The sequence below is a fragment of the Antechinus flavipes genome, chromosome 2 (genome assembly GCF_016432865.1).
Source record: "Antechinus flavipes isolate AdamAnt ecotype Samford, QLD, Australia chromosome 2, AdamAnt_v2, whole genome shotgun sequence".
Lineage (NCBI taxonomy): Eukaryota > Metazoa > Chordata > Mammalia > Dasyuromorphia > Dasyuridae > Antechinus > Antechinus flavipes.
In genome coordinates this window covers 350,717,390-350,737,449 of record NC_067399.1, presented here as the reverse complement: position 1 = coordinate 350,737,449, position 20,060 = coordinate 350,717,390, and the positions used below count along the sequence as shown (strand labels likewise).

Genomic DNA, 20,060 nt, shown 5'->3' with positions numbered 1-20,060 from the left:
ATGCCCCTTTTATCCTCCATCATGCCCCCTCACTCCCGCTTACATACCGAGTTTGTATGTTGTCCTGCCTCAGCTCTCCTCCGCAGCACTACTCTCAATGGCGCCAGCAAGCAAATCACTGGGGAAGAACAGGATGACGTGCTCACTGCTGCAGCTCTGATTGGATGCAGCTCAGAGTGCGGCGTGCGTTTCATCCAGGGTGAGAGGTGGGGGAGACGGGGATGGTGCATACAGAGAGTACCGCAATGTAGCGTGTAGCGCAGGGGATCACCTTCACTACAGTAGCAATCTCAATAGGGCTTATTTTTGGGGGAGGGCTTATTTTAGAGGAATCTTACACAGTAAGGGGAGGGCTTATTTTCGGGATAGGTCTTATTATCGGGGAAACACGGTATCTATGATAGAAGCTGGATAAAAATATCTTGTTTGCTTCTGTTCCTTTACTGAATTCCCTTACAATTCAATCTGCTTTGTAATGGTATATCATTACTTTCAATAAAACTTAGCCCCTTGACTAGGAGATGGGATCAACCTTGCAAATTCTTTTGAGATACCTTATGACTCCAAACTTTGGTATTCTCCCTTTCCCAACCTCAACAGAGGGTTAGAACCTCCAACAGGGTTTGGCCTAGAGTGAGCTTAGAGACTTCCTCAATTAGAAGGGCCGTGGCAGCCAGTGTTCTAAGGCAGGAGGGTCACCCCAAAGACACCAACTTTCTGGTAATTGGTCCCAGGGACTATCTGGGACCCTATTCCCTGACTCTGCCTTTCAATAACATACAGAGTAAAAGGCTTTAGGTAAGACTAAGGCCGGAGCAGAGATAAGTTTAGTTTTTAGGGTCTTAAAGCCTTGGCCTGATGAGAGCCCCTTTTGGGGGAATTGTCTCAGAACCTTGAATAGAATCATAGAAGGACTTGGCAATAATAGTTAGATATCTAGAATCTACAAAAGCCAGCCATGTCCAGGAAAGTAGGCAGCTATTTCTTTGAGGAAGGTTCAGGAAGTGATAAGATTGTCTGCTTCCTCTCTTTAAGTGAGTGAATGGGCATTAATTCATGGCCCAAATACGTAACAGACTGATAAGCAATGTGAGCTGTTAGACAAAGAAACCATCACCCTAAGAGACCAAAAAGTTTGGGTTTTATGACTGCAGCCAGAAAAGCCTCTAGAATTGGGCTGCAAATCAAGATATCATCTGCATATTGGATAGCCAGTTTCTGTTCAAATATGTGAGGATTGTCACAGAAGCACTGAACTATCTCCATGCTATGGACATGACTGTCCATGTTAATTGGTTGAGGTTACATTCTCCTGAATCGGCCCCTTCAAAGGCAAAAAGAAATTCTGAGTCTTTATGCAACATTATGCAAAAAAAAGCATCTTTAAGATCTAAAGTAGAAAACCACTGTGTCCCTTAGAATACTTGTATTGTGCTCATGGTTTCTACTGACCATTTGCTCTGATTATAGAAATTTGCTATAAGAGGAAAAAGCAGGGACATGATGATAATAGCGTCAAAATAGTGCCTTTAGGTTTCAGCCTGAGAGCACATACATGATAGAAGACAACTAATCATGCAGTAATAATTTTACCTCATAACCAGACTCAGGAATAATCAGGTGGGAAACAAAGAAACAACTGGGAAACCGAGTCAGAAGAGTCTACCCTTGAACAGAGAATAATAAAGAGCTCTCCCAGCTCTTGCTCAGATAAGATATTCACCTGTGACAGTTCAGGATGGTATCCCTCTGAGTAATTCATGGCATTTTTCTCAAATAGTGAGTTACTGATTAATGATAAATCAGTCAATCATACCCATATTCAAAGCTCAAAAAAATATCAGTTACAGTCTCAAGAGATTTTATCTCTAATAGCAAATTCTACTAATCACAGCATAGGGCTAGATCCATTTTTAAAAGTTTACCAGAACTTACATACATAGGAGATTTTGTTTAATATATTTTTCTTTTCTTTTTCTTGAGTTTAAACTCATCCTGGTGCAAAGGATCAATCATAAAATAAGTTTATAGATTTTTAGTAAACACATTCCTAGTTCAGGAACTATACATCATAAACAGGCTTATTTCTCAGAGCTGATGACTTTGCTTACCCTGATGGTTTCAAGAAAACTGGCAAGCTTAAAAATTAAGGAGAGTTAACAGAAATTCCAGGGAAGAGGCTGAACTTGCTGTTGTCCACCCCAACTATTCTTAATGTTTTTGTGGGCTGTGCCGTTTGATACCTCTTTTCACTCTGTTAAGGGGGAAAAGGGTGCTGCAACACCTCATATTTGATGTGAACAGATAAGGCTTTCACCTCATCTCTCTTGTTCCACACACAGTAATTGCCAATTTTAGGTTTAACATTATGACAATAACTTCAAATAACTGAGTTAACAATTTTAGAATTTTCCTAATAGCCAAATACAAAAATTTGGCTGTAATTTTCTCTTAGCAAGGCTAAATAAACTTTCTACTTAATAGGATATAGTTTTTAGGGGAAATATAGCTATCATTCTAACAATTTTTCTGTTAATGATTCTAAAGTCTTCTAGCCTTAGGATAGTGTTGTGTTCTCTTCTTTAAACTATAATGGTTTTCTCTGGGCAGGTTTCTTGGGGAGGTTTTCTGGAAGGCAGCCTTAGTTTTGATTCAGAGTAATAATCACCTCAAATACATCCAGCTGATAAAATCCAAACATTTATTTTCTCCTTCCTTGGGCCCGGGTAGCTTTCTTGAAGCCTCAGCTTTCCTTGGTTCCGAGAGCTCTCATTGCTAGTCTTTTGCCTCTAGCTCAACTCCGAATGTCTCCAGCCAGCACCAAGGTGAAAGTTGGAATGAATCTGTCTTGCCTCTCAATCTCCCAGAGTGCTCTGTGTCTGGCCCTAAGAGCTTCTTGCTTATATGAGCTCTCTAAAGGTATGAACACAAACATTGTTTCTAGCAGTTCCACTTAGTACCTTGTTTCAAGTTCTGGCTCATAACATCTCTATTCCTTTACTATATGCTCGCATGTTTGTATTGCATGTACTTGTTAGTTAAGTAGTATTATTATCTTTTGAGTGTTTTCCTTTGGTACAGATATGTGGTAAAGGCAAAAGGGACCTTGAAGCAGTTCCCATCAACTCACCCTCATTCTTATTGCTAACCCTAGTTTCCAGCAAGAACTTCTTGTTTCTCACCTTAATACCTATACACTGGGATGACTGCATTTAGCACCTAGAGTATATTACAATCAGCCAGAGTTAGAATAAGGGAAAATGCTTGATTTTTATTCTTTGCGGAGGTGAAGGGGAATGGCAATATGAAGTGAGAGCAATGGCGACACAAATGTGGCCAGCAATGCCTCTGGCTCTCGCACTCCACCCACCAAAAAGTCTATGCAATCTCCTATACAACACATCAAACTTGCACAGAGAGTGGGTGGGGACATTCTTTCTCCAAGCATATATTAATAGAATATTGTCCAATTGCTAATTAGCCTCAAGTACTAAGAGGGACCTCAGTGCTACAAGAGTTTCAAGAGCTTCAGCCTATTACAATCCACCTTTCAAATTAGTGTCTTTTTCTTGATTTGGCTTTGAATATGCTTTTCCTTTTTTTTTTTTTTTCTGCAGCAATTGGGGTTAAGTGACTTGCCCAAGATCACATAGATGGGACGTGTTAAGTGTCTGAGATTTGAATTCGGGTCTTCCTGACTTCAGGGCTGGTGCTCTATCCACTGTGGCACCCAGTTGCCCCTATGCCATCTAGAGACCCCAATATGCTTTTCCTTTGAAAGAATGTCTTTTTCATTCAGCCTGAACCATGGGCATTATGCAAAAGTCCTTTTGTGAAAGAATATTCCAAAATGTTGAAGACATTGCTTCTTTTAAGTAGATTATACAAGGGTCTTTTGGAAAACTTTCCACTATTTATAAATGTGCCTTCTTGACATCCAGTGTAGGATACCCAGGATGCAAAGTTCCTTTAGTCTCAATGTAAACCAATGTAGTTCTGGATCTTACTTTCCTGACCCTAGGCAAAAGCTTTACAAGAAGAGAATGTTTCCTTTCAAATAAACACAAAAGCAGAGAAAGCTAGAACCTTTTTGCAGTTTTTTTAAAAATAGTATTTCCCTCCCAGTTAAATGTCAGGAAAAAATTTTAACACTAATTTTTACTAAATTAAATTACTAACTAACCTCTTGGGATAAAAATGCCATTCTTCATCTAACTTCTTTCATTACTTAAGGGGGAAAGCCTAACAAATTGTTGGATTTACCACCTTCACTCCCAGACTCAGCAACCTAAGCCCATAGTTGTCCCTCACCTCAACATCTCTTCCTGGTCCAACTAGCCTCTCATGGAATCTTATCTTATTGCTACCTCTCCTTCTTGGACAGAATGGATGGAGTCCTTTTAGATCCCCTCCCTTTGGCCAAAAGTGGGATATGTCAGTGTAGAGGGCCAGAAGGTAAAAATCCATTCCACGTTTTGAATCTTGCAGTAGCTTGGCTCATCAAAACTCCTTTATTGAAATAGCAGAGACTGCTTGTCAATATAATAAATTAATAATCAAGTGACTGAAGCAAAACGCAATCACTACTCTTTGGATTAAAGGCAAACCTTTGAATTTAGGACAGGAAAAAGAGTCCACAATAGAGACCAAAAGCATTTGGGAGAAACATACTTGAGGCAGTGGTATGATAAACTTTATCCTGATGTATATCTCAACTATTTGCATCTCTGTCTAATTAACCAAGATATGGGGGTTAATCATTTACATCTCAGTAGATCTTGTTAGAGAAAACTATAGGAACTTCAAAGAGTATACTTTATATCAAGTCTATGAGCATTTGAGGTGTATATATATATATACATATACATATATACATATATATATATATATCTGATCAATAAATTTTGAAGAGTCCATAATCCGGACTTTTCCACGTGGTCAAAGTATGTTTCCATACCCTTAATTCACTACAGGAGCTGGACTCCAACATGTCAGGATTCCCATTTCAAGACTGCTCTTCTCTTTTCACTTCTCTGATTTTGCTATTAGGAAACACTTAATTTTCCAGCGTTTAGGTCCAGCAAGCAAGCTGTCCTTTGAGCTTGGTATAACAACAATACTTTGCACTTACTCTCTGGATGAACTCTGAGTTTTATTGGGCAATAAAATCACAGAATTGCTTCACACTAGCCTCAAGCAGTCCCTGATCTTGGACAAGTTTATGCAAGAACTATGTTCAGGAAGCCCCTCTATGAATCAGATTTGCTTCATTGTCACTATAACCCTCACTGTCCCTGAAACTACCATGGCTACAGCTCATTGTGTTTCCTATGCATCAAGGTTTAGCCTCTCTGTTGTGGACCTCCTAGAGCAGATGCTCTTATATATGTCTAGCTTCCCTCTTCCAACAAAAAATTTTTTTGCCTATATCCTCTGTAAGCTCTTTGAATTTAACGGGTTCTAATTGTTGCCTCTTGACTCACATACAGACTCTTCACAAGTCAAGTAAGATGATTTGGTACTCCTGTATCTTTGAGGACTTCCTACATTTTGTTTTGAATAGTAAATGAGGCAGAAATAGATATTTTTCTGAACTCACTTGCTTTCTCCATAATTCAAGAGAATGATAGCATTTTGGTCTCTAATTCCTCTTTGTCTTCAAAAAAAATCCTGCTTTTCTGATAATTCTTAGTTTACATGTTGCTGAACCCTAATTTGAAGAATCCTAATCATGACCTTGATGGCATGTGAAATGAGTATTATTTTTGAATAATTTGTACATTCCTTGACATTGCCTTACTTTAGGGATGGGACATAAAGTGATATTTTCCAATCCAATGTGCATTGTTGAACTGTCCAAATTTGTTGGTATTTTTATGTGATACTTTAAAAAACATCATTTTTTAAGGGTTTTAAATAGCTCGCTGTAAATAGCCTTATTATTAACAATGCTTCCTAAGGCATTAAAGTTATGCCTTTTAATTGTATGCTATGTATACCTATTCTTTCCATTGATGTTTTGTGTATTTATGTGAGAATATGCCCCAGGCATATAGGAAATGAGTATTTTCTTTATTATAGTTCAAGCTGTTCCATAATAAAGTGGGTTGTGGTCCCTTTAAGAAACTAGTCCTTTCAGATTGATTTATTCTTTTCTGATTCCTAACCCCTCCTAGCTGATGCATTATCAATTCACAAAGCCAGGACCTTTGATTCACAAATCTTGGTCAAAAGCACCCCTTTGGATTCCAATAGGAGATCCAGGCTTGTCCCAGCCCCCATTGGATCTGAGCCAACTTGGGACTCCACCCATGGGCCCCTTTAGCTAAATCTATTATAAAAGAGCCAAACTAAAACCCTCTCTTTGCAGAGGATACAAACATGTCAGCTATGCCATGTTTGGCATCCCAAGGACTCTTTGCCCACTGGAATACTATTTCTGGTGCCCTCTTCTCTTTACCTAACACCTTTTACTAACTAGACTTTAACCTACTTCAAATCCCCATAATAGGCCACTTTTATCAATGGAGGTGTACCTATCTGTAAATTCCTTTACAGGGGACTCTAGCACCGCCACTCACTAGACCTCATTTATTTTATTTAACTCGCTGACCACCAGTAACCCTAATTTCATTTGGGTACCCCAAATCTAAGCCTCATCAATGCCAGTAAATGTAATTGCTTTGAGCTAATTATTTCCTCCGGCAAAGGTTATCAGAGAGCATTGATGAGCCAGTGCTGTAAAGTATTCATAGAATACCTTGAACTTGAAGTAATTTTTCCTCATTAAGGGGCAGTTTGGTGATACAGTGGATAGTGCACTGAGCCTGGAATCAGGAGTTAAAATTTGACCTCAGACTAATTAGTTGTATGACCTTAACTTCCATTTGCCACAGCTTCCTCATATGTAAAATGGAGATATCAATACCACCTACCTCTCAAGAGTTGATGTCTTAAATGAAATAGCAATCAGAAAGTACCTAGCACAATACCTGGCAAATAGTAAACACTATTTAATGCCATCATCACATATTCCATTGCCAGTTTAAGTAGGGGCACCCTCTTCTGGGCGCTTTCAAGAAAGTTCCTTGAAGGTGGCTTTTCAAATGGCTGTTTTTTGTTTTTGCTTTGCCTTCTTTATGCCTTTCAGGACCTCTAGTGGGAGATTAAGTTAACAAAGTAATATATTTAAGAAGAGGCTGAGATTTTTCGCCTAGAGTAGAATAAAGTACAATCGGTTTTTTCTCACATTTTAATCCCTACAACCACTTTTTCTCCTTTCTTCATAGTACATTTGCAGAAAGCTATTAAGATTCAGCACAACAGTAGCTATGTACTGCCAGTACACAAACTCTATTTCCGGGAAAATCACCCCACTCCGGCGCTTTGATACGAGGCTGGTCGCTTCCCTTGAATATTTGGTGATGTCATGCGCAGTGAGCGGGGACCTACGGGTGGAGGTGTGGACACTAACTGTTGCTCTTGGAGGGGTGCGCATCAGCAAAAATGGCGCCGTGCAGGACTTCCTTGCTAACGTTAATAGTATTGCTGCTGTTATGTGGGACTCCGAGAATCCAGGGACTGTGGAGACAAGTGAGGATCATCACAGACAAGAACTGGAAGGAGCTACTGGAAGGAGAATGGATGATTGAATTGTGAGTGTCGGAGTAGTAAACCTCAGGCTCCTCTGCCCTCTGGGGCAGTTCTTTATCCTCGCTCTCTTTCACTTCCTGGAGCTCCCCCTCTCCCACCTCCATCCCCATTCCCGCGTGACTTCTGAGGATATTCTTTGACTCGCTACCTTCCCTACAGATTCTCCCTACCCCTAATGCTCAAAACTTCTTTCGTTGGGGAGCCTGCTTTGTTTTCCATTTCCCATCACTTTGTATTAGAGGAATCTCACATTCCTTTATTAGAGCCATGTTCTCAAGCTTCTCTCCGTTATTTCTCTCCAGTTTCTTAGTTTTGTTTCAAGTGTTGTACTGTTTCTGATGCACATTTTGGCCTCTTGGGTTTTGATGAAGTTTTTTTTAAAAATCGTTTCCTCACATGTACCTTTATGAGATACTTTATTAGATACTTAGCCACACATTCCAATAGCGGTGAACCTGAAGTATATTGTTCCACCCTGGTAACAGTTGCTGCCCGTTCCCTCCTCTTTCCTTCTATTTTTTTTTTTTCTTCCATACAATCCATTTTTAACTATGGATTAAAAGTATTATTTATCACTGTAAAAACTGATATTTTCATCATATTTTTATTTTGTGTTCGTTATTGTAATGAGCAAATTCAACATTTAGGATAAACTAGCTTTTTTTAATGTTAAAGTATATGTTAAACACAATATATGTATACATATCCATAGTTATTTTGCTACACAAGAAAAATCGGACTTAAAAATAAGGTAAAAATAATCTGAGAAGGAAAACAAAAATGCAGGCAGATAAAACAGAAGGAGTGGAAATGCTATGTTGTGATCCACACTCATTTCCCATAGTTCTTTCGCTGGGTGTAGTTGATTCTCTTCATTATTGAACAATTGGAACTGATTTGATTCATCTCATTGTGGAAGAAAGGCAAATCCATCAGAATTGATCATCATATAATATTGTTGTTGAAGTGTATAATGATCTCCTGGTTCTGCTTATTTCACTCAGCATCAGTTCATCTAAGTCTCTCCAGGCCTTTCTGAAATCATCCTGCTGGTCATTTCTTACAAGACAATAATATTCCATAACTTATGTGCCACAACTTATTCAGCCATTCTCCAATTGATGGGCATCCATTCAATTTCCAGTTTCTAGCTACAACAAAGAGGGCTGCCACAAACATTCTTGCACATACAGGTCCCTTTCCCTTCTTTAAGATCTCTTTGGGATATAAGCCTAATAGTAACACTGCTGGATCAAAGGATATGCACAGTTTGATGACTTTTTGGGCATAGTTCCAAATTGCTCTCCAGAATGGTTGGATTCATTCACAATTCCACCAGCAATTTATCAGTGTCCCAGTTTTCCCACATCCCCTCCAACATTCATCATTACCTTTTCCTGCCATCCTAGCCAATCTGACCACTACTCTCAACTCTCAGAATTGTCTTAATTTGCATTTCTCTGATCAATAATGATTTGGAACATCTTTTTGTATGGCTAGAAATAATAAACTAGCTTTTTAAAAAAATTTATTAAAGCTTTTTATTTTCAAAATATATGGATGGATAATTTTTCAACATTGACCCTTGCATAGCCTTTTGTTCCAAATTTTCCCTTCCTTCCCCCCCACTCTCTCCCCTAGCAAGCAATCCAATATGTTAAAATATATGTTAAATCCAATATATGTAAACATATTTATACAATTATCTTGCATAAGAAAAATCAGATCAAAAAGGAAAGAAAATGAATAAGAAAACAAAATGCAAGTGAACAACAACAAAAGGAGTGAGAATGTTTGTTGTGATCCACACTCAGTTCCCACAGTCTTCTTTCTTGGTGTAGATGGCTCTCTTCATTGATCATTGATCACACACAATGATCATTGGAACTGGCCTTAATCATTTCATTGTTAAGAATCACATCCATCAGAATTGATCATCACATAATATTACTGTTATCGTGTACAATGATTTCCTGGCTCTGGTCATTTCACTTAGGGATAAACTAGCTTTTAATTATTTTTGCAACCTCAACTTAATCTCTTGTTTTTCCAGCCTCATTAAACTTCTTTTCAACACAGTTCTCTGTCTCTTGTTTCCAACCTTCTGCAGTGGCTATATCTCATACTTGGAATATACTTTCTCCTTCCCTAGCTTATATTGAAGCCTTCACTATTTTCAAGGTATAGTTGTAGTACCTTAAGTCCCAGTTCTAGTATTCTCCCTCCTTGAATGTACTGAAGTTAATTAACTTTTTGTTTTTATAGCTAGAACTATTTTGCTTTTTGTCACATTCCCAGCAAAGTTATCTAGCTCATTGGCTGGCACATAATAGTGAATAATAAGTACTTGTTGAAATTTATTATCACAGGAACAGAACAAAAGGAGAGTTAATATAGAGTCCATTATAACAATGTAATAAGGGCTAGGAGCGTAAGAATCAGCAACATGTACTAGAAATGTGTTTGGTTCTTTTGGAATTTCACAATACAATGGGGACAAGAATCAGCCATGGGCCAGAGTCAGGAGACTATCCAGAAAACCAAATAGCCTAAACTTTTAGAACTATTCCAAAAAGTATACTTCCCAAATTAAGTCACGTAGCTAATTTTAAGATATAAAGTGCTAATTACTATAGTATCTCACATGATCCAATTGAACTACAGCATTTGACAGTTTTCTACTGCTGTAGCACTTCCTATATATTTTCCTCAAGTAGTATTTTATTTTTCCAAATATATGTAAAGATAGTTTTTAACATTTATTTTTGTAATTTTGTAATTCACAAATTGTAATATTTGTAATTTGTTCCAGATTTTTTTCTCCCTTCTTCCCTTTACCTTCCCTTCCCCAAGACAGCAAGCTATCTGTTATAGTTACTATGTTTTATGTACTATGTATATGTATATATTATAGCTATATGTACTATGTTTTTAAACATATTTTCATATTTGTCATGTTGTGCAGGAAAAATCACACTAAAAAGGTGGGAGGGGAGACAATGAAAAAGAAAACAAACAAAAAAGGTGAAAATAGTATGCTTTGATTCTCCATAGTTCTTTATCTGGATGTGAATGGCATTTTCCATCTCAAGTCTTTTGGAATTGGCTTGGATCACTGCATTTCTGAGAAGAACCAAGTCAGTCATAGTTAACTATCACATAATCTTGCCGTCATTGTGTACCATATTCTGGTTGGTACCATATTCTCCTGGTTCTGCTTATTTCACTCAGATGCATGTAAGTCTTTCCTGAAATCAGCCAGCTTCATCACTTCTTTTTTTTTATTTTTTTATTAAAGCTTTTTATTTTCAAAACATATGCATGAATCATTTTTCAACATTAACCCTTGCAAAATTCTGTGTTCCAATTTTCCCTCCCCTTTCCCTACTCCCTCCCCTAGATGACAAGTAGTCCAGTATATGTTAAATATGGTAGAAGTTATGTTAAATCCAATATATATATACATATTTATATAATTATCTTGCTGTACAAGAAAAATCAAATCAAACAGGAAAAAAATTCATCACTTCTTTTTAAATTTTTTTTAAATATATTTTTTTATTATAGCTTTTTATTTACAAGATATATGCTTGGATAATTTTTCAGCATTGACAATTGCAAGACTTTGTTCCAACTTTTCCCCTCCTTCCTCCCACCTTTTCCCCCAGATAGCAGGTTGACCAATACATGTTAAATATATTGAAGTATAAGTTAAATACAATATATCTATACATGTCCAAACAGTTATTTTGCTGTACAAAAAGAATTGGACTTTGGAATAGTGTACAATTAGCTTGTGAAGGAAATAAAAAATGCAGGCGGACAAAAAATAGAGGGATTGGGAATTCTATGTAGTGGTTCATAGTCATCTCCCAGAGTTCTTTCATTGGGTGTAGCTGGTTCAGTTCATTACTGTTCTATTGGAACTAATTTGGCTCATCTCATTGTTGAAGAGGGCCACTCCATCAGAACTGATCATCATATAGTATTGTTGTTGAAGTATATAATGATCTCCTGTACCTGCTCATTTCACTCTCAGCATCAGTTCATGTAAGTCTCTCTAGGCCTTTCTGAAATCATCCTGCTAATCATTTCTTACAGAAAAATAATATTTCATAATATTCATATACCACAATTTATTCAGCCATTCTCCAATTGATGGGCATCCACTCAGTTTCCAGTTTCTGGCCACTACAAAGAGCTGCCATCTGCTCATCACTTCTTGTAGAACAACAATATTCCATTACATTCATATGACATAAATTATTCAGCCATTTCCCAGTTCAGTCTATTCAATATTTAATTTCTTTGCCACTAAAAAAAGCTGCTACAAACATTTTTGCACAAATGGATCCTTTTCCCTCTTTTATAATCTCTTTGGGATATAGAACCAATAATGATACAGCTGTATCAAAGGGAATGCAGTTTTATAGCCCTTTGGCCAGTATGATTGGATAATTTTGTAACTCCCATCAATGCATTAGTGTCCTAGTTTTTCCACATCACCTCCAAGATTTATCATTATCTTTTTCTGTCATCTTAGCCAATTATAGGTATGAAATAAGTACTTCAAAATTGTCTTAATTTAGCACTTTGTGTATTTAAGACATGAGAGTTCATGAAACAGGATACTATAATCCTTTATCTTTTCTCTGTGGTGCTACTTCTTTGTTAGTTTTATTTTTTTCTTAGTTTATTTTTAATACACATTGTTTTATCTATTGGGAAAGAAAAATCAGAGCAAGTAAGAAAAAAGCCTGGGAGAGATAAACAGAAAAAAGAAATGAACATGTGTTGATTTACATTCAATCTCCTTAGTTCTTTCTCTGGTTACAAATGGCATTTTCTGTCCAAAGTTATTGGGATTAGAACTAAGCCTTTCCTAGTTGATCATCACTATTCTTGCTGTTATTGTGTACAATGTATTCCTGGTTCTGCTTGTTTTGCTCAGCATCAATTCATGGAAATCTTTGCAGGCCTTTCTCTAATCAGGTTGTTCGTCATTTTTTATAGAACAGAAATATTCCATTACTTTCATGTATCACAGCATGTTCAGCCATTCCCTAATTGATGGGCATCTACTCATTTTCCAGTCCTTTGCCACCACAAAAAGAGCTGCTACAGTTTTGCACATGTGGGTTCTTTTTCCTCCATTAAGGATTTTCTTGGGATACACACCTATATATGCACAGTTTTATAGCCCTTTGGGCTCTTCAGGGTGGTTGGATTATTTTACAATTCTACTAACAATGCATTAGCATCCCAATTTTCTCACATCCCTTCCAACATTTATTATCCTTTCCTGTCATCTTAGGGATATGAAGTGGTACCTCAGGGTTGTTTTAATTTGCATTTCTTTAATCAACTGTTTGGTTTTTGAACTCGAGTTCACCCAATACTCTTGTATGCTATTTGGAGAGCATTGCCTATGAACAGAATTTTTAATATAAGGAAAAAGATAACATTTCAACTCAAGATTAGAGGGGTCATGTAAATATAACTGATAAAAGTTATATAGATAAACTGTGAATCAGATACATTCATGTGAATAAGAGATTAAACCAAGAAAAAATAATAAACAGATGCTTGCTTACTCTTTTATAAAAGAGTGGTAAGCCTTTTAGGATACTCAGCATAAGAACAAGGAAAACATTGTACACAGCAACAGCAAGATTTTTTTTTTTTTTTTAATAACTTTTTATTGACAGAACCCATGCCAGGGTAATTTTTTACAACATTATCCCTTGCACTCACTTCTGTTCTGATTTTTCCCCTCCTTCCCTCCACTCCCTCCCCCAGATGGCAAGCAGTCCTTTACATGTTAAATAGGTTACCGTATATCCTAGATACAATATATGTGTGCAGAACCGAACAGTTTTCTTGTTGCACAGGGAGAATTGGATTCAGAAGGTATAAATAACCCGGGAAGAAAAACAAAAATGCAAGCAGTTTATATTCATTTACCAGTGTTCTTTCTTTGGGTGTAGCTGCTTCTGTCCATCCTTGATCAATTGAAACTGAATTAGATCTCTTTATTGAAGAGATCTACTTCCATCAGAATAAATCCTTATACAGTATCGTTGTTGAGGTATATAATGATCTCCTGGTTCTGCTCATTTCACTTAGCATCAGTTCATGTAAGTCTCCCCAGTCTTCTCTGTATTCATCCTGCTGGTCATTTCTTACAGAACAATAATATTCCATAACATTCATATATCACAATTTCCTTAACCATTCTTCAATTGATGGGCATCCACTCATTTTCCAGCTTCTAGCCACTACAAACAGGGCTGCCACAAACATTTTGGCACATATAGGTCCCTTTCCCTTCTTTAGTATCTTTTTGTGGTATAAGCCCAGTAGAAACACTGCTGGATCAAAGAGTATGCACAGTTTGATAACTTTTTGAGCATAGTTCCAAATTGCTCTCCAGAATGGCTAGATGTGTTCACAATTCCACCAACAATGTATCAATGTCCCTGTTTTCCCACATCCCCTCCAACATTCCATATTATCTTTCCCCAACAGCAAGATTGTGCAGTGATCAACTAAAATAGACTTGGTTCATCTGCTGATCTCAATACATACAATCTTGCTTCCTTCCAGTATAAAAATTCTTCCTTGGGTAGATCTTTTCAATGAAATATTTTTTCTATCAGGGCATCTCTTTTTCTTACCTGTCTTTTTTTGTTTGTTTGTTTTTTACATCATCCCAACATAAGGGACTCATTCCTTCTTTCTCTGTATATTCCCTTTAACTTCTCTAATAATTCTGTAGTTCTTAGAAGATTCATTTATCATCTTCCCATATAGATAGGTAATCATTTAACATTATTGAACCTTTTATGAATCCCTATTGTCAGGGTTTTGTTTTGTTTTGTTTTGTTTGACTTATGTTTTTATGTTAAATTTTCTATTCATCCCTGCTCTTTTCATTAGGAAAACTTTAAGTCCTGTTTCATTAAATATGTTTTTTTCCCCTTGAGGTGTTATACTCAGTTTTGCTGCTTATGTTATTCTTGGTTGTGATCCCAGCTCTTTTGCTTTTTGGAATATCATACCCCTGCTCCTTTAAAGTGGTAGTTGCTAAATCTTGTGTGAGCCTGACTGTTACTCTACTGTATTTGAGTTTTATTTCTAACTGCTTAAAGTAATTTCTCTTTGACCTAAGAATTCTGGATTTAGCTATAATATTCCTGGGAGTTTATTTTTGGGATGATGATTGGTTCATTCTTTTGATTTCTATTTTACCCTCTGGTTCAAGAATATCAGAGCAGTTTTCTTTAATAATTTCTTGAAAGATGATGTTTAGGATCATGATCCAATAATCTTTAAATAATCTCTGCTTGATCTATTTCTTTTCTTATTTTTTTTTATTATTATAGCTTTTTATTTACAAGATATATGCATAGGTAATTTTTCAGCATTGACAGTTGCAAATCCTTTTGTTCCAACTTTTTCCCTTCTTCCTCCCATCCCTTTTCCCAGATGGCAGGTTGACCAATATATATTAAATATGTTAAAGTATAAGTTAAATACAATTTATGTATACATGTTCAAACAATTAATTTGTTGTATAAAAAGAGTTGGATTTTGAAATAGTGTACAATTAGCCTATGAAGGAAATAAAAAATGCAGGCGGACAAAAATAGAGGGATTGGGAATTCTATGTAGTGCTTCATAGTCATCTCCCAGAGTTCTTAACCTGAGTGTAGCTGCTCTATTGGAATTTATTTGGTTCATTTCATTGTTGAAGAGGACCACGTCCATCAGAATTGACCTTGATCTATTTCTTTGTCTGTTTTTTGGGGTTGTTTTTGGTAGAATTTTTGTTTTGGAGGACTTTTTTGCTTGTTTTTTGTTTTTATTATTTATTGTTTATTTATTTGACCTTGAAACTCTAAATTTTGTCTCTGCTTTTTCCAAAAGTTTTTTCCAAGATATGATCATTGGATTTTTTTTCCCTTAAATTTTCACTTTGCCCTGAGAGATCTTTGTGAGAAATCTGGACAGTTTTATTTAATGATTTCTTAAGATGTAATATGTTGGGGGGTTTTTTCTTTCTCTTTTGGGCTTTTTTTTTTTCTTCTTTTTCTTTTGTCATGGCTTTCAAAATAGTTCAGTGATTCTAAAGAATTTCTCTCTTTTGGGTTTTTGAGTCATTTGTTTTTACTACTTCACATTTTCTTTTCTTTTTTTTTTTTTTCCCTTACTTTGTTTTGGAGTAGCTTCTCTCTTGGAGTCATTTAGTCCATTCTACCTCTTGTATCAAACTGTTAATTCTCTTACCAGATCATTTTATTTCTTGATTATCCCTGCTCTTTCATTCAAAAATCATTTTTAACTTTTTTTTTAAGCTTTTGCTTCATCTCTTCCAGGAATTATTGGGCCTAAGGGTGATGGGATATGTATATGTGTGTGTATGAAGTCTTGTTTTGAAGATATTTTGGAGTTATTGTTTTCTAATTTGTGCTTTTAGTAAGTCCTTTTCTCCATAATAGCTCTTTACTATGGGATTTTTTTTAAACTCATTTTTTTCAGCCTACTTTTGAATTTTAGATTTTGTATTAGGACTGAGCTCTGTGCATTTCTCAGAGAACTTCAGGGCTTAATTTATTTTTGATTGAGCCCTGCTGTTTCTTTCTTGGGATGTTGATTATTGTCCTAAGATCTCAGGGACAGATCAGACTGAGAATTTATCTGTAACCTTTCAATCCTCCCAAAGTGGATCCATGATCAAATCTGAGTTTTGGTTTTCTGGGTCAAAATTCCATTCTGAGCAACACACTTATATACTTACTTGCCTCTCCTTGAAGTTTTAATTCTCTACTGCTGGACTCTGCCCACTATCAGCTAACTTAAAAGGTTTGTGGGTTCAGAAGGACAAAGTTAAAGATTCTTCTTCACACCTTACTCCTGTCCTGATTTTTTTTCACTCTTTCCAGTATTTTATGCTGTCAGTCACCCTCTTTTTAGTATTCTATGTTTCTTACATCTCTTTGACACCATTCTATATCTATATTTTCCTCCCTGAATGGCCACTTCTCAGTTTCTTTTGCTGGAATTTTCAATAATAACTTGATCTTGAAAGTCCATGTAACATTTCACAGTTGTAGTACTTCTCTTTTTTTACATGAACAAAAATTTGTTTTCCTTAACCTTGCATCCCATACCCCATCAGGGGAAAAAGAGGAAAAATTTCTTGTAACAAATACAAAGCAAAGCAAATTCAAAACTCAACACAAAAATATCTTTTATTTTTTGCCTTAAATCTTTTCTACATTCTATGAATGGTCTTTGTATTGATTTTATAATCACTTATAAAACTGAGAATCATCAGGTGAGGTCGAAACTATGGGAACAGATGAGATCATCAAGTGAAATAGAATAGAGAAAGAAGACTGAAAACAGGAGCCTTAGGGACCACCTGTGGTTAATGAGAGGGCTGCGATTGAATTTCTAGCAAAAGAAACTGAGAAGTAACCATTCAAGGAGGAAAATGGTGTCAAAGAGATGTAATAAAAATAGAATATTAAAAAGAGGGTGAGTGACAACATAAAATACTGCAGAGAGTGAAAAAAAATCACATAGATTGAGAAAAGTGCTATTAGATTGGCATTTGAGGAATTACTGCTAACTTTGGAGAGAGTAGTTCCAGTTGAATGATTAGGTCAGAGGGCAGACTATATGATATAAACATCCTTCCAGTGTTAAAAGAAAAGAGAAGGGTGTTAATTGGGGACAGATGGTTCAAATGAGGGTTTTTTGAGGATAGGGAAGACATGAATGAGCATGTTTGTAGTCAGTAAAGAAAGAGTAAGTGATAGACTAAGCAAAGGGCCAGTCTCTTAGATAAAAAGCAATGCAGTGGGCTTTGTGAAGAGAGTTCTCAGTAAGTAGCCTCAATTTTTTTTTTTGTAAAATACAGGGCAAGATGCTCAGCTGAGAGGGTGAAGGGAGTGAAAACCAGACAAGTTTGTTGAAGGATTGAGAAGGTTTAGAAGAGCAGTGAGGCTGGTGAGCTGATTAAAAACATGTAAAGGAGTTTTCTTGTTATAGTCAGGGCACAATTGAGGTGACATATAAAGTAACAATATAATATTTAACATAAACTTATAGTGGATGCAGTTGGCACAATTTCATCATTTTCTCCAGTTTCATTCAGCAGCACTTTATCAAAGGCATCAGATGGTGGTAGTGATCCAATATCTTGGCAGTCACTGTACACTAGTTCATTCAAATCTTAAGATGTTTCTTTGAAACCATTCTCTTTAACCCATATAAGTCATCAGCATTCTTATATATCACTAACAAAACCCAACAGTTAGAGTTACAAAAAGAAATTCCATTTAAAGTAACTACTGATTGTATAAAATATTTAGGAATCTATCTGCCAAAGGAAAATCAGAAACTTTATGAGCAAAACTACAAAACACTTTCCACACAAATTAAGTCTGATCTAACCAACTGGAAAAATATTAAATGCTCTTGGATTGGGCGAGCAAATATAATAAAGATGACAATACTACCTAAATTAATCTACTTATTTAGCGCTATACCAATCAGACTCCCAAAAAACTACTTTGATGAATTAGAAAAAATAACAACAAATTTCATATGGAAAAACAAAAGGTCAAGAATTTCAAGGGAATTAATGAAAAAAAAATCAAATGAAGGTGGCCTAGCTGTACCAGATCTAAAATTATATTATAAAGCAGCAGTTACTAAAACCATCTGGTATTGGCTAAGAAATAGACTAGTTGATCAATGGAATAGGTTAGGTTCAAAGGACAAAACAGCCAATAACTTTAATAATATAGTGTTTGACAAACCCAAAGACACCAGTTTCTGGGATAAAGAATGCATTATTTGACAAAAATTGCTGAGAAAATTGGAAATCAGTATGGCAGAAACTAGGCATTGACCCACACTTAACACCGTACACCAAGATAAGGTTAAAATGGGTTCATGACCTAGGCATAAAGAATGAGATTATAAATAAATTGGAAGAGCATAGGATAGTTTACCTCGCAGACCTGTGGAAGAGGGAGGAATTTATGACCAAAGAAGAACTAGAGCTCACTATTGACCACAACATAGAAAATTTTGATTATATCAAATTGAAAAGTTTTTGTACAAACAAAACAAATGCAAACAAGATTAGAAGGGAAACAATAAACTGGGAAAATATTTTTACAATCAAAGGTAATGATAAAGACCTCATTTCCAAAATATATAGAGAACTGACTCTAATCTATAAGAAATCAAACCATTCTCCAATTGATAAATGGTCAAAGGATATGAACAGACAATTCTCAGACGAAGAAATTGAAACTATTTATAGACATATGAAAATATGCTCCAAATCATTATTAATCACAGAAATGCAAATTAAGACAACTCTGAGGTACCACTACACACCTGTCAGATTGGCTAGAATGACAGGGAAAGATAATGGGGAATGTTGGAGGGGATGTGGGAAAACAGGGACACTGATATGTTGTTGGTGGATTGTGAACACATCCAGCCATTCTGGAGAGCAATTTGGAACTATGCTCAAAAAGTTATCAAACTGTGCATACCCTTTGATACTGGGCTTATACCCCAAAGAGATACTAAAGAAGGGAAAGGGACCTGTATGTGCCAAAATGTTTGTGGCAGCCCTGTTTGTAGTGGCTAGAAGCTGGAAAATGAAAGGATGTCCATCAATTGGAGAATGGTTGAGTAAATTGTGGTATATGAATGTTATGGAATATTATTGTTCTGTAAGGAATGATCAGCAGGATGATTACAGAGAGGACTGGCGAGACTTACATGAACTGATGCTGAGGAAATGAGCAGAACCAGGAGATCATTATATACCTCAACAACGATACTGTTTGAGCATGTTTTCTGATGGAAGTGGATCTCTTTGATAAAGAGAGCCTTAATTGATCAAAGATGGACAGAAGCAGCTACACCCAGAGAAAGAACACTGGGAAATGAATATAAACTGCTTGCATTTTTGTTTTTCTTCCCGGGTTATTTATACCTTCTGAATTCAGTTCTCCCTGTGCAACAAGAAAAGTGTTCGGTTCTGCACACATATATTGTATCTAGTATATACTGTAACCCATTCAACATGTAAAGGACTGCTTGCCATCTGGGGGAAGGGGTGGAGGGAGGGAGGGGAAAAATCGGAACAGAAGTGAATGCAAGGGATAATGCTGTAAAAAATTACCCTGGCATGCGTTCTATCAATAAAAAGTTATTTAAAAAAAAAAAAAGAAACCATTCTCTTTTTTCTTAACAGTACAATTACATTCGATTACACTTATAAACAATAATTTGGTGAAGCCATTTGTCAATTTTATGGGCATCTCTTTAGTTTCCGGGGTTTTTGTTTTTGTTTTTTGGCCACCATAAAA

General features: G+C 36.2%; 1 protein-coding gene across 1 annotated transcript in view; it reads left to right on the top strand.

The window, feature by feature from the left end:
* The first annotated feature begins 7,051 nt into the window (after nt 1-7,051).
* Nucleotides 7,052-20,060, top strand: part of TMX1 (thioredoxin related transmembrane protein 1) — a 38,847-nt gene continuing 25,838 nt past the window's right edge. Inside the window, exon 1 of the mRNA XM_051978048.1 lies at nt 7,052-7,655. Coding sequence (XP_051834008.1) covers nt 7,507-7,655 — 149 coding nt within the window. The 5' untranslated portion in view covers nt 7,052-7,506. The remainder of the gene's footprint in view (nt 7,656-20,060) is intronic.